This window comes from Chelon labrosus (genome assembly GCF_963514085.1).
Source record: "Chelon labrosus genome assembly, chromosome: 10".
NCBI lineage: Eukaryota > Metazoa > Chordata > Actinopteri > Mugiliformes > Mugilidae > Chelon > Chelon labrosus.
In genome coordinates this window covers 12,747,471-12,761,555 of record NC_140360.1, presented here as the reverse complement: position 1 = coordinate 12,761,555, position 14,085 = coordinate 12,747,471, and the positions used below count along the sequence as shown (strand labels likewise).

The window sequence follows — 14,085 nt, the reverse complement described above, 5'->3', positions numbered from 1 at the left end:
TCCACAGACACTCGCAGTCCTATCTGCTCTCTCCCAGTAGAGATCACGATAGGAGATGAGAGTATGGCTCTGTAAAGATTCACCCCCATTGTCTGTGTTAGTATTCATGTATTTGCTGTATTTAACACTCTCCGTGTCTCTCTGTTTTTCTGTGGTTCAGAACAAGCACCAGACTGTGCCTCCCATGGGTGCCAGTTTCACTGTGCAGTGACTCATGACGGACCTCGGTGCTACTGTAGACATGGTTACGAGGTGGCTGCAGATGGAAAGACATGTAAAGGTGGGTGGTGATTTGGCAAATTTATTCTAGTTTGTCCAAAGTAAAACTGAAATTAATCATCCAATTACTCCAACTCTCTGTTTGCTGACTGTAATCTGTGTGTAGAGAAGATTAGACATTTTTATCTAACCATTTGCTTTGGGATTGGCGTCAGGATTTTGCAATGATCTTTGCTGAGCTTTTCCTTACCTAGTGCTGGCACATTTTGGATTTTAGTGTGCATTAAGCAGTGAAGTCTAGATTTAGCTCACTATAGTTCCTCATTGCATGTGTTTATTAACATAAGTGTCTTTCTTCTGGTAGATTTCAATGAGTGCAATGTGTACGGCACATGCAGTCAAACATGCACAAATACCGAAGGGTCCTACACCTGCAGCTGTGTGGAGGGCTACCTGCTGCAGCCAGACAACCGCTCCTGCAAAGCCAAAAATGGTGAGAAAAGACACAAAGATATTAGTGCAAGCTGCACCCAAACGAGGATTCAGTTGCTGATTTTTTTATTCTGTGTTAGAAATGGATCCCATTGTATCATATCTGATGGTCACATCTGCATGGTGTCTGTTTTACAAGCTTTTTTGCTGGAGAGGAATATGACTTCCTTTGACTTCTCTCCATTTCCCCCTCTAATCTTCTCACCCATACACCTCCACTCTGCTCCGTTCACGCTACCCAGAGCCAGTGGATCGTCTTCCTATCCTGCTGATTGCTAACCTCCAGGACATCCGATGCACCTCCCTGGGTGGCTCCACGTCCCGGCTCCCCTCCATCCCCGCCAAGCAGACCATGGCTATGGACTTCATCTATGCTGAGGAGACTGTCTGCTGGATAGATGTGGGGGACACTCCGGCTGCCACCCAGCTAAAGTGCGCCAGCATCCAAGACCTGAAGACTGTCAGCAACATCCGCACCATCAACATCTCTCTCAGCTTGCAACGTGAGTAGTAGTTTCATTGATAAACTAAACAACAGAAACTAATACGCTTTTGTTTGAGTGTAGAAGCTCCTGCACGCCGACAGTTTCTGCAGCCTATCCCAGCTATCATTCGGAGAGAGGCAGGATACACTCTTGACAGGTCCCCAGTCTATCACAGGGCTAATGCAGAAAGACAAACAACCATTCACACACATGCATACCTACGGCCAATTTAGAATCATCAAACAAACTACAACTACGCCATATATACACAGAAAATTAAGTTAAACTCAAGTTTAACTTAACTTTTTATTTTGAATAAACTTTACTATAGGTAAAAGCTACAGACACACCCACCCCGCACATCAAACAAGTACTGGCAACTAAGGTCAACTGTGAGGTGGCCTGTGTATGGACTGAATCATGTTGATCAGTTGATCTGTAGTTCATTCATTCTAGATGATTGTGTCACTGTGAAAATATTTGTGTATTTGAACGTTCAGATTAGATAAAGATCTCAAACGGGAGGAGACATCTGTGTGCCCTTTGAGCTCCGTCATTTCGTGTACTTTCCTCACTTTCGTTTCTCTTCTCGTTCGCCAAGCTGATCAGCCAATTGGAGTGATCTCTTTTACTGACCCATTCCACCGCCAGTTCAACATGGCGATTGGTTGAAGGGCCGCTGCCGCTGTGTCAGATTATTTAACGGTGCGGGACACGCCAAAAAACGAGGACCGTCAGTCAATGGCAAATGGCCAACCGTTGGCTTGTTATATTATGGCTTTAAGCGTTTGTTTCTTGAAATCATATTTTCATTTGACACATTAGCATCAACTCTGAACACACATGACAGTTTATCTGCCAGTGAGAGACATGAATCCCCTGCAGAAGAGCACTCAAGCAACACTCATGTAATCAGTTAGAGGTGTCAGCTCACCGCCTGTGAAAATTTACATACTTTGTCTCTGAAATCAGAGGGTCAGCTTTGCATTTGCTAGCTCAGACTAAGATGTGAAGCAACACAGCCTCGTGTCTGAAAGCTGCTCGTACCAGCACAAAAGTGCCCATCAGAAACGCTGAGTCCAGTTTTATTTTTCCATAGGTTTGTCTTTTAAGAACAGGGCCAACCTGATACACTGCTAAATCATCCCACTGAAGTAATGAGTGTAAACCTGACTTAAAGTCGTATAAAACATACAAGGCTGTCAGCGTGCCTTCAGGCGTTAGTTTGCACATTTCTTGACATGAAAACAGCAGCCTACTGTGGAGCTTGATTTATGAGTCTGTATGGGAAATCAGGAGCCTGTAAATGTGTTTTTCCCATTGCTTCGCTCTCTATTTTTTCTTTTTAATGATGCATGCCATTGTCATCAGATGTGTCATCTCCTCATCTCTCTCATTACCATGTCATTTGCTTTTGATACGAAAGTCATTTGGCTTTAAGCTTTCTCAGAAATATGCTTTCTGCCTTTTATAAGGTTTCCCACATTTTGTCTTAGTTGATGTGGTGGATAGATGGCACATGTTTGTGTGTTCACCAAAGATGTCAAGTAAAATGTCTGGGCTGTGGAGGTAGTGTCGTCCATAGGCGTCGTCTTAACACATACGTTCTCATGTCTTGGGCAACACCCAGACACACAAACACGCACAGACCTAACATACGCAGCGTGTCATTACTTCCATTCGAGGGGTTTAGTCATATAACGATGTCATGATTTATCTCTGATTACAAGCCTGACAAGGTTTGTTTTTATTCGCCCGGCTGAGAGAGCCGTTACTCTCTAAGAACGTGGGGCAGAAATGTAGACAAAACATAAAAAGAAAGGGCGTGGGTTTGTGTGCGCGTTCATATGTACGTGCATGTGGGAAGCTTTCCCTTGAGAATTAGCCCCGGGCATGCAACAGCAGACGTTAAAAAAAAAAAAACAAGCAGTAAAGCTAGTTATGTAGACCCTGAAATGTGGGACATGAAACCTGTGACATGATAGAAGTGATTTGGCTCATATCCACTTCAACTGAATCTTGTGTAACTGCTGTCACCGCTGACAGCTGGGGCAGAGGCTAGGAGGCAGAGAGACCCCACCGTCCTAAAATGGGATCTTTCAAGGTGATTGATTGACTCTCACGAGAGTCCACCAGCCCCACCTCCTCCTCCTCCTCCTCCTTTGTCTAACTTGGATGCAATTCACAAAGGTGAAAAAAAAATGCTGCCTTTGAACATAACTCAGCCGGCGATTACACTGATTGCACCTAAACATAATTGGGAATGCAATTTAGCTGCGTTGGAACATAATGTTTAGGAGACTGTGTTTTAGTTTTAGTGTTTTGTTTTTTTATATGTGGTCTCGGGGGATGGGGTAAATTAGGGCAAGGGGTGGAAGCGAGAGGGACCCTGAGAGAAAGACTGGAGCAAAGATAAAGATAATGATAAAATGAGAGGGAGAAGGTAGTGATTTGCTGTACTTTGGAGGTGTGTGTATGTGTGTGTGTGTGTGTGTGTGTGTGTGTGTGTGTGTGTGTGTGTGTGTGTGTGCGCGAATGGTCATGCAGATGGTATTTACATTCCTCTGCTGGGTTATGTCAGCCTGAACAGCCTCTACATTCCTCCGGTCGTCTCAGGTCCTGTCCAGTCAGGTCACTTTAACGCGCTCACAGCTCAGACCTACCTACACACACATCAACCCAAATACCTTTGTCTCTTGCAGCCATTACTGAGTAACACATTACATCTTGTGAACCGAAAACTGCGATTTCTGCTTTTCTGTTTAACTACAACTGCACAGATTTCTCTGTATGTGCTGTCTCAACTGTGCTGTTGCAGTTTTCCTTCAATTCTGCTTCATTTTACTAGCTTTTTTGAGATAAGAGATTCTGGCTGCCATTTGCTGCACATATTATTGCCCTACTTTTTATTTAAAATGTTAATGAGGTGTGACCCGTGTGAACTAGCCTATTTTTCTTCGTCCCTGCTTTAAAGATGAATTTTTAACACAAGCTCTGATCATAGAATTGGTGCAGGTGTGGTTTTCTAATATGTCCGTTCTATTCAGTATTTTATAAAGCGCAGGGCTCAGGTGCTCTAGTAAAAATAGGCCGGGCAGACATTGGGATTAGGTGCTGGGTTTGAAGCAAGGCTCGCACAAACAGGGTGATTTATAGCTGCCGAGCCTGAGACAACAGGGCAGATAGGCAGACGAGGGTTCCAGATGTTGCCTACTCTGTCTGCATGTGTGATTCCCTGACTGGGAAGATAAAAGGAGAGCAGAGTCTACCCGTCCCATCCTCTCCACCCTCTGAGCGGAACTCCACAGCAGGGACCAGCGCTGTCTCCCCATGTCTGCCTGTCCATCCTACAGTCTTCCTTCCTCTCTCCTCCTTGCGTCTGTCCTTTGGCTGCCTTTTTTTTTTCCTGGATACAAAAGAAGGTCTTTGTCTCGAGATTGTGTAATATGCATATAACGTTAAGGGAGGCAAAAAAAATCATCTAAGGCATCCTGTTTCACTCCAAAATCAGCATTCACATATAATGCATAATTCTCTTAGATGTCAGCTGCATCCAAAGAGCGCACATATTTTATCAGAAAGACCTAGTTTTGCCATGGGTTAGAAATATACTCACAGTACCCATGCTATCAGACCTTCCTATCGAGCTAATAACCTCTTTTTTAAAAAAAAAAATGAATGTTACAGTGGGGGATTTGCACGTGTTAGGAACTGTTAGGAATTACAGCCTCTTTAATAGAGGTCATATGTCAGATCCCTATGGAAAATCCTAATCGCTAAACTCCAAAACTGTGCTCTTGAGAGGTCAAAAGAGGTTTTTGCACCGATTAATAGGATCTTCCTGACACAGAGAGGATTATGGAAGCAGGATGATGATGATGATGACATGTAAATATGGTGAGGAAATGACATTGAAGTCCAGACTCTGTGCTTCTCCTCCTCCTCAGTCTAGGCGCCAGTGTGTGACTGGTTTGAGGAACTAAATAGGCTGTGGCCCTGTGTGTAAATACCCATGCTGCTTGGGTGGAAAGTGTGTTTGTTGTTGCCACTAAGACCCCCTCAGTTTGTGAAACGTTTCCTCAGAGCGGCGTGAGCTGGTAGGTGTTACGGACAGGAAGAGAAAAGGGCTTGTGAGGGGGCCGGGGGGTTAGATGAGAAGAAAGGGGTGGGTTCATTCAGTTTCCCAGCAAACTTTCCACTTACCAGAAGCTGCAGTGAAGACGTCAGCAGACTGGCTGGCTCTCTGGATAAAGGGGGTCCACAAGTTGTAGGTTGTTACACAACGTGAAAGTCACTGGATTGCACAACTGTGTCTCTACTCTGTATATGAATCTAATCAATGCATTGTGCAGCCAAGCTTCCAGCTGGACTCCTTTAGAGGAGTAGTGTTTTAGGGCTGATTCCAATGGGAATATCACTATCACTCTAAACTCCATGAGAAACTTTTCTCCCTTTGTCAGAATCTTGGTTCTTATATTCATGAAGCATCACTGGTTTCAGCTCCCTCCCAGTGCTCTATGAATATATTTCATTGATACATTCATGTAATTAAAATTAAAATGTGACACAACCACTACCTTTGCTGCCTGCCATTATATGATTTCCAGCTTGGAGGCACACCAGAACCTTTACATCATGACCACGTCTTTCTTTCTCGACCACTGCCAGAACTCCATCATCTATAGTTTCCCATTACTCACATTGTTGCATCAGAAATACTTTAAAGCCCTCGTAGGACTCGCATTCTGAAGCAAAGGGTAGGTGGGGTTGGAGGGTTTCTGTATTGGGCCCAGATGTGTCTGTGCTCTGCTGTGGAACTTTGCCTCTGTCTCTGAGTAGCATTGTTCCAGTGCAGAGGGTTTTTTTTTTTTTAAAAATTTTATGAATGGTCAAAGCTTTGGGTCAGGCTGGTCATGTTAAACTCAGGTACCCCAGCATCAAAGTTGTCCTTTAGATTAACTGGAAAGACAAGTGTGGTCCCTTTGATACCATATGCCTGAGTAGTGAGCCTGCGTGATATGTGTGTGTGTATACACTGATCTGCTTTGAAAGGACGTGCGATGGCAGCTGTTTAAACAACCCCCCACTCCTCCCATCAGGAATAAAGGTCTCCATCTGCGAAGCTTCCTCTTTCTAGCTCGGGTTAAAGGGGTTACAAAATTTCAAGTTCCTTTGTAAAAGGTGGTGCAACAGTTCTGGGTCACTAGGAGTGATTTTTAGGGTCAATGTGTCGTTTTAAATGAATATGGGGCGAGAAAGCAAGAGCAAATGTTTTTTGTATGGGGTGCAAGGGGTCATTGAGCGTTTGAGTGTGAAGATTAGAAATGAAAATGTGAACCATATGCTGTAGCCTTGCTGCTCAAGCAAAAGTTGTTCTTTGATGGCATCAGCAAAGCAGGTGAAGTTCTTGATGACAGTTTGTCGTAACCCACAACCTTCGATTTCCTCTAACTGGTTCCCCGTCTGTATGTTGCTACACTGAATGACTGTAGTGTTCTTATCGTAGGTATTGAAAATGTTATTTATTTATTTAATAGATTGCTTTTCTGCTTCTGCAATTACAAGAAATGTCCGCCCCTCGTCCTGACATTTATAGGAGTTCTTCTTATATTCATGAATGACGTTTTACCCAAACTGTGCCTGACTAATCACTGTCGCTTTAGTCACTAGTTTGTTTGCTGAAAGCACCAGTAAGGTCTTTAGTTCCTTGAAAGGTTCTTGACTGACCCTCTGTGCTAATAAAGCTTTGCTTAAGCGACTTTCTGTTAATAGTCTTCTTTAGTGTTTACAATAATTGAGTCATGCATACTTAATCTTACACAAGAGCAGGCCTGCAAGTCTTTCTGCTTGAGAGTCCTGCATTACAGCGTAAGCACACTTACAGGAGTTCAGTTTACAAAGAGTGCTTTGCCTGTAACTTTTGTCTTTCTTTCCCTTCACCAAGCTCAGCATGCCTTAATAAAACACAAGCTCAATGCTAGTATTGGACAACCTGGAAGATTACAAAAGCACATTCATTCAGTGCTGTAATTTTGTGTCATGGCGTCGTAAAATGAAACGTTTTGGTATTATTTTATGTGACCAAGAGTTATATTGCTGCACTCCCCTGACGCTCTTTTATTTAAATGGTTCTGTTCTGTTCTCTCCTCTCCCCTGCTATCCTCCGCATCCGTCAGATGTGGAGCAGATGGCCATAGACTGGCTGACTGGAAACTTCTACTTTGTGGATGACGTGGATGACAGAGTGTTTGTCTGCAACAAGAACGGCCAGACTTGTGTTACCCTGCTGGACCAAGAGCTGTACAACCCTAAAGGCATTGCCCTGGACCCGGCGATGGGGTCTGTATTTCCCTGCAGCCTTCTTGACCTAACATTACCCTCAGTGCTATTTTAGCAACGCTTCAGAGGAAAATGGTGTCTTATGATCAGACAACGTGCTGGCCAAGCAGGCAGTCAAAAAAAATCAAAGCACTTCCTCCAGACAGAATCCTAGACGGTTACTTGTGCGCCATGTAAACAACTTGCATGTTTCAGGTTCCTGATACTGACGGCATCTGATGTAGTTCCCCTTTTTTTCAAAGTCTCAATTCTCTGTTTCTTTTTAATGTCCAAGAATATTTTTATTAAATTTAGATCTTGAGGTTGATGTACTCTCATCCACTTTTTTTTTTTTGTTTCCCCAACTTCGTCTTCACTGTACCGTCGTCATCCCCCTGTTCCTCTTCTACAGAAAAGTGTTCTTCACAGACTATGGGTCTACGCCGAGGGTTGAGCGCTGTGACATGGACGGTCAAAACCGCACTAAGCTGGTGGACAGTAAGATCGTCTTCCCCCATGGTATCACTCTAGACCTGGTGAACCGGTTGGTGTACTGGGCGGATGCTTACCTGGACTACATCGAAGTGGTCAACTATGAGGGGAAGAACCGGCACACCATCATCCAGGGTCTGCTGGTGAGATTTGAAGGATGGATCAGTTACACCTGTTCACGCAAAAAAAATAAAAAATCCCTGAAGAATTAAGACTTCCTTCTTAAAATGTTAAAATCTCAGCAATAACCCAGACTCTCTACATAGTACTCATCGATAAAACAAAACATCCCAAATCTGAATCATCGTTGATTTCCTTTCAGAATCTTTAGAGGCAGCATGGTTCACAAGTTGTCTCATGTGTATAAAGAGAGTATGTCCGCCCTGGGGATAAGTCCTTTTTATTACCTTGATTGATATTACTTAAAGAGTGTGTGATTTTCCTGGCTGATGCCTCTCTAAACATATTAGTCTGGCCCCAGCGAAGCTTGGCTCAAACCTATGGTGGAGTAATGATCTTAATGAAATCAGGGCTGCAGTTTGGGGGCGGTGGTGGCGGCTTGCGTGTGAGAGGTCGAGGGAGGTAATACGATCCCAGCCCATACATCTTTCTGACAGTAAAGGAGACCTGCACAGAGTAGACCCTTATAAAAGTAAAACCTCTCCTTGTGCAACGGCAGCAGATGTGGAGCGGAGCCACTATGGTGCCCTGTGCCAAGTTTACGCACACACTTCCTCTTTATCTTTGTCTGTCGTTCAGAGATTTCTTTTTCACATTTTTTAAACCATAATCTGTTTTTTATTAACAAATTAGGAAAGTTTCATTACACAGGATTTGCCTAGCACTAATAATAATGTTTACACAAAGTATATCAGGGAACCATGAATTGTTTCACTAAGAATGTCTGCAGATTCAGTACCCAAGAATGTATTTAATGTATTTCAGATCGAGCATCTGTATGGACTGACCGTGTTTGAGAACTATCTATATGCTACAAACTCGGATGAAGGCAACCTCAACCCTAAGACCAGCGTGATTCGAGTGAACCGCTTCAACAGCTCCGACTTCCACGGGGTGACTCGGTTAGACCGGGGAGCCGCGCTTCACGTGTACCACCAGAGACGCCAGCCTCAAGGTGCACAGCGCCTAGCTTGTAGCTTGAGCGTTGAAACATCATGATTAGTAACTGCTACGAGTCAGATTTCATATTCATCATCATTGTTTAACAGTTGTTTTGTGCACCTCTTTCCCCCGCTCAGTGCGCAGCCATGCGTGTGCCCTGGATCAGTTTGGAAAGGCGGGAGGTTGCTCTGACATATGTCTGTTGGGCAACAGCCACAAGACCCGCACCTGCCGCTGTCGCTCTGGATTCAGCCTCGGCAGTGATGGCAAGTCCTGCAAGAGTAAGTATCAAGGTTGAGGGAACATTTTGATTTGACTCATGTAAACATCCTTCCATTAATTGTGCAGTTGATGGTTGAGGGTCACAGCAAAGTAGTAGTGTTTAGATAATCACTGGTTATATAGACATTTTTTTCCATTGATTCATTGTTTTTTCCTTCTTCCTCTGCAGAACCGGACCACGAGTTGTTCTTGGTTTACGGTAAGGGTCGACCTGGAATCATCAGGGGCATGGACATGAATGCAAAGGTGCCTGATGAATACATGATTCCCATTGAGAACCTAATGAACCCCCGAGCTCTGGATTTCCACGCCGCGACTGAATTCATCTACTTTGCTGATGCCATCAGCTACATTATTGGCAGACAGAAGATAGATGGCACAGAGAGAGACACCATATTAAAGGAAGGTAAGAGTAAAATGGTAGCTTCTACTTCAAATCCAGGCTAGAAAATAATTCAGTCGGGTTATCACTTTTATTGTCTTGATGTTCACCCTGGATTGTCCTGCTAAGACTTTCATACCGGTTTCTTTTCATCTCAGGTATCCACACTGTAGAGGGGATAGCAGTAGACTGGATGGGACTTAATCTCTACTGGACAGATGACGGGCCTAAGAAGACTATCAGCGTTGCCAGGCTGGAGAAGGCTTCACAAACCCGCAAGACTCTTATTGAGGGAAAGATGAGCCACCCTCGTGCCATTGTTGTGGACCCCCAGCATGGGTGAGACACTGGAAGGGGAGGGTGTTGTTCATTTTTGGATTTTTAGGACAAAGCAGCATTCAGTAGTGGGAGAGGGTTTGCGACTCGCAGCTGTGTGGGCTGCCTGCATTGTAGATTTTTACTAAACTCGCTGGTCACATTTTCGTGTGTGTGTGTGGGAGCTGGCAAGTTATCAAGGGATCTTTAGAGACTAATTCCTTTGTTTTGTTGTGGGATGTTCCATCAAAGCGTTTTGCAGCCCGAAGCCATTTTTGTGACAGCTCTGACTCTCTTAGACATGTCTTATCTCGCAAACGTTTTGAATGTGGCAATGCCTCCTCTCATCTCCCAGATGGATGTACTGGACTGACTGGGAGGAGGATCCCACAGAGAGCAACAGAGGGAAGATAAAGAAAGCCTGGATGGACGGTTCACATCACCAAGTGCTCCTAACCAGCAAAACAGTGCTGTGGCCCAACGGCTTGAGCCTGGACATCCCCCAAGGCATCCTCTACTGGGTGGATGCTTATTATGACCGTATTGAGATGGTTTACCTTAACACCACAGAGCGAAAGGTTGGTGATGCTCTGAGAGTTTACTGTGTTAATGGTGTCTTTATATAAAATACTGCTCATTGTATTCTAGATTTGGATATGTTTTCCCTCCTCACTGTTTCCTGCATTAACAGGTTGTGTATGAGGGGCAAGAGCTCAACCACGCCTTTGGCCTATGTCATTACAAACAATTCCTGTTTTGGAATGAGTACCGTGGAGGTAGCATCTACAAACTGGATCAGGTCACAAAGACGGTCACCCTACTCCGCAACGAGAGGCCCCCCATATTTGAGATCAGAGTGTATGACGCACACCAGCAGCAAGGTATGACCTCTTTCTGATCATTTATCTGAGTTTTACTGCAAGATAATAAGTGTGATATGATGCAAGTATTACTTAAATAATCCTTTTGTCTTTTTGTGTAGGCACCAATGCATGTCGAGTTATGAATGGCGGCTGCAGCAGTCTGTGCCTTGCTATTCCTGGCGGCAGGTCCTGCGGCTGTGCTGACGATCAAATCCTTGACGTCGATAATGTCACCTGCAAAGGTACTTAGCAGCAGAGGAGTTTCACTAAAGATCATTGTGGACCAAAACGGAAAATTCATTAGTTCGCTGTCGCTGAGTGAAAATACTTTCAAGGCTCATGTGGAAGCTATATTAAATGCTGTCTTCTGGAGAAAAGTTTGTAGAAACTTTCTGAGAGTAACAAAAGCTGTCTTAGACACCAGAAGGCTTTGTTTTGAGTTGGTGTTTGGCTCTTGTCTCAATGGCCCATCTGTTTCTGCTCCTACCCCTGATCTCATCTGTAGCCAACCCCTCCTACGTGCCCCCGCCCCAGTGCCAACCTGGGGAGTTTGCCTGCAAGAACAACCGCTGCATCCAAGAGCGGTGGAAGTGTGACGGGGACAACGATTGTCTGGACAACAGTGATGAGGCTCCTGAGCTCTGCCGTAAGTGCGCCACGTCATTGTCATGGTTACACAGCAACACAACGGTAAACAAAATTTGTGTTTAAAGGTCTTAGCTAACGTGTAACGACAGAGCGCAAACTCGAGTTTCCAAAATTTGTCTGTTTTCCATGCTGTGTAATTTGGCTGCGATTTCACCGGCCAACTTTGTCCTCATCAGGGGATGCTGAGAGGCAAGGACTCATACAGTATTTGTCTTGGATGTTCTTCTCTTTTTTCATACTTCATTTAATGTGGCACATTTAATGGGTCACATGATTGTTTAACAGAAAGAATATCAAACACAGAGCTAGTAAAGCAGCGCGCTTGATGGAGGAAAAACATGAAACCTTGATTTATGTTTTTCCGTTTCTCCCCCCCCAAGACCAGCACACCTGCCCTGCTGACCGGTTCAAATGCCAGAACAACCGCTGTATCCCCCTGCGATGGCTGTGCGATGGCGACAATGACTGCGGCAACGACGAGGATGAATCCAACACCACCTGCTCTGGTATATACAAATCAGATTTCTGTGTAGTTTGATTGAGGATTTCAGTTTTTCATTCATCTCCTTAATGCGCAAGATAGGAGATTTGACTTTATTACCTCGGTGGCCGATTTTAATGGCCACAGAGCGCTTTTGACCTTTGTGAAAAGGTCAAAAGCGCTGCTGCCTTTGCCCCTCTGGGATTTGTGTGGTAGTCCATTTGCAGGAGATATGAATATATCTGGGAAATCTGTTAAAGACTGCAGACTGCAAATGAATTTACAATATGATTTGAGAGATTATAAGATTGGAGATTTTGTTCAGAGTGATATACTTTAATGTTTGAGAAAAGTAGGTAGTGTTCCAACAGTCAGATGATGACTGCAAAAGTCAGGGAAGAGACACTGTACTAATAATGGTGTACGAAGATAAATCTGTGTCTGCTGCGCAATCTGTAGGCTGCATGATTTTACAAAACGTTAAGATGGGTGTTATTGATCTAAAGCATCAATAATAATGGCCTGCAATAAAGTCTGGTCTTTACGATTTGTGCATTTGTTGCTTTTATGATTTTAAGTAGCTCTTGAGGCAATAATAAATTTGGAATGAAGCATTTATTAATGTTCCAGGTCTTTAACGCAGACGAGTTGCTGTTGTATGAGTCAGGGATGTTGCTGAAGGGAAAAAAGGACCTTTTACAGCATTTAACTCTTGTATAACACCGTTTCCAGCTCGCACATGCCCACCTAATCAGTACCCCTGTGCCAGTGGGCGCTGCATCCCCCTCTCCTGGACGTGTGACCTGGATGACGACTGTGGCGATCGTTCAGATGAACCAGACTCCTGTGGTGAGCGTTCAGCGCACTTTTCATATTCTTGCTAATGCGTGGAAGTCGCATGGTTTGTTTTAAATATACTTTTTATTTTATGTCTCCTCTCGTATTCCCTTACCCCCAGCTTATCCAACCTGCTTCCCTCTGACCCAGTTCACGTGCGCTAATGGCCGCTGCATCAACATCAACTGGCGCTGTGACAACGGTGAGTGTCATCATCCTCTACCTTTCAAGAAGCCAAACTTTAAAAAGATCTTGTAAGTGACAGTGAAATTCTTATGTGCAGACAATGACTGTGGGGATAACAGTGACGAAGCAGGCTGCAGCCACTCTTGTTCCAGCGTCCAGTTTAAATGTAACAGTGGCCGCTGCATCCCAGAATATTGGACGTGCGACGGCGACAATGACTGTGGAGACTACAGTGACGAGACTCATGCCAACTGTACCAACCAGGGTAAGGAACAGCACTTTTTATAACAAACTGAAATAGATCCACTTTAAAGGAGCTGTCTCTTTCCCCCAAGTGTTTGCAGATGTGTTTGTCCTGTAACTAAGTCAAGTTCACATCAAAGAGTGTGTCACAATGTCACAAAGACAAAGGGATCTTCCTCCTCCCTGTACCGTTTCCTCTACGCTACATGCCCCTGCCTGCCCTGTGGCTAGCACTTATCATTTACCGCAAATCCTCTCTTTTGCCCCGTTCAGGATGTGATTATGTTTTGTCGTTAGATAACAATTAAGGTCTTTCATGGTCTTGTGCAAACGGCGCAGATGTTTTGACTCGGCAGTGGCGATGTGAATTTACATGTTTCGAGTTCGGAATAGCTGGTGGCACTTTCAGTTGCAGTCTTGCACTCTTTCCTCAGCTGTTGGCTTGTCTGGAAACATACGCTCCTGTACACTATGTGTCCTCTGATGTTGTATGTACTGTTTGATCCATGCAGAAATGTAGCCAACTGCTGTCAAGTCCCAGCATGCTAAAATGGGGCCCAGCGTGACCTGCTGGTCTAATGAGCAATCTGTGCTCTGGTGTGTGTGTGTGTGTGTTTGTATGGCTGCGTGTGTTTTTGGGCTCTACTTGTCTGCCGTCTGGAAGTTATTAGCTGAAATAAAAAAGCAATACCATCTCTTTCCCCTCCTGTATATTGTAGT

General features: G+C 44.3%; 1 protein-coding gene across 2 annotated transcripts in view; it reads left to right on the top strand.

Moving 5' to 3' along the window:
• LOC311495027 (low-density lipoprotein receptor-related protein 1-like) overlaps positions 1-14,085 on the top strand; it is a 77,640-nt gene that overhangs the window by 31,796 nt on the left and 31,759 nt on the right. For both annotated transcript variants that reach the window (XM_084554329.1, XM_084554328.1), the window contains exons 4-20: positions 161-280; positions 584-712; positions 954-1,214; positions 7,373-7,535; positions 7,927-8,149; positions 8,952-9,141; positions 9,266-9,409; positions 9,580-9,816; positions 9,951-10,131; positions 10,463-10,685; positions 10,799-10,988; positions 11,090-11,212; positions 11,476-11,616; positions 11,999-12,124; positions 12,832-12,948; positions 13,058-13,138; positions 13,220-13,387. In XM_084554329.1, the coding sequence (XP_084410455.1) occupies positions 161-280; positions 584-712; positions 954-1,214; positions 7,373-7,535; positions 7,927-8,149; positions 8,952-9,141; positions 9,266-9,409; positions 9,580-9,816; positions 9,951-10,131; positions 10,463-10,685; positions 10,799-10,988; positions 11,090-11,212; positions 11,476-11,616; positions 11,999-12,124; positions 12,832-12,948; positions 13,058-13,138; positions 13,220-13,387 (2,817 nt within the window). The remainder of the gene's footprint in view (positions 1-160; positions 281-583; positions 713-953; positions 1,215-7,372; positions 7,536-7,926; positions 8,150-8,951; positions 9,142-9,265; positions 9,410-9,579; positions 9,817-9,950; positions 10,132-10,462; positions 10,686-10,798; positions 10,989-11,089; positions 11,213-11,475; positions 11,617-11,998; positions 12,125-12,831; positions 12,949-13,057; positions 13,139-13,219; positions 13,388-14,085) is intronic.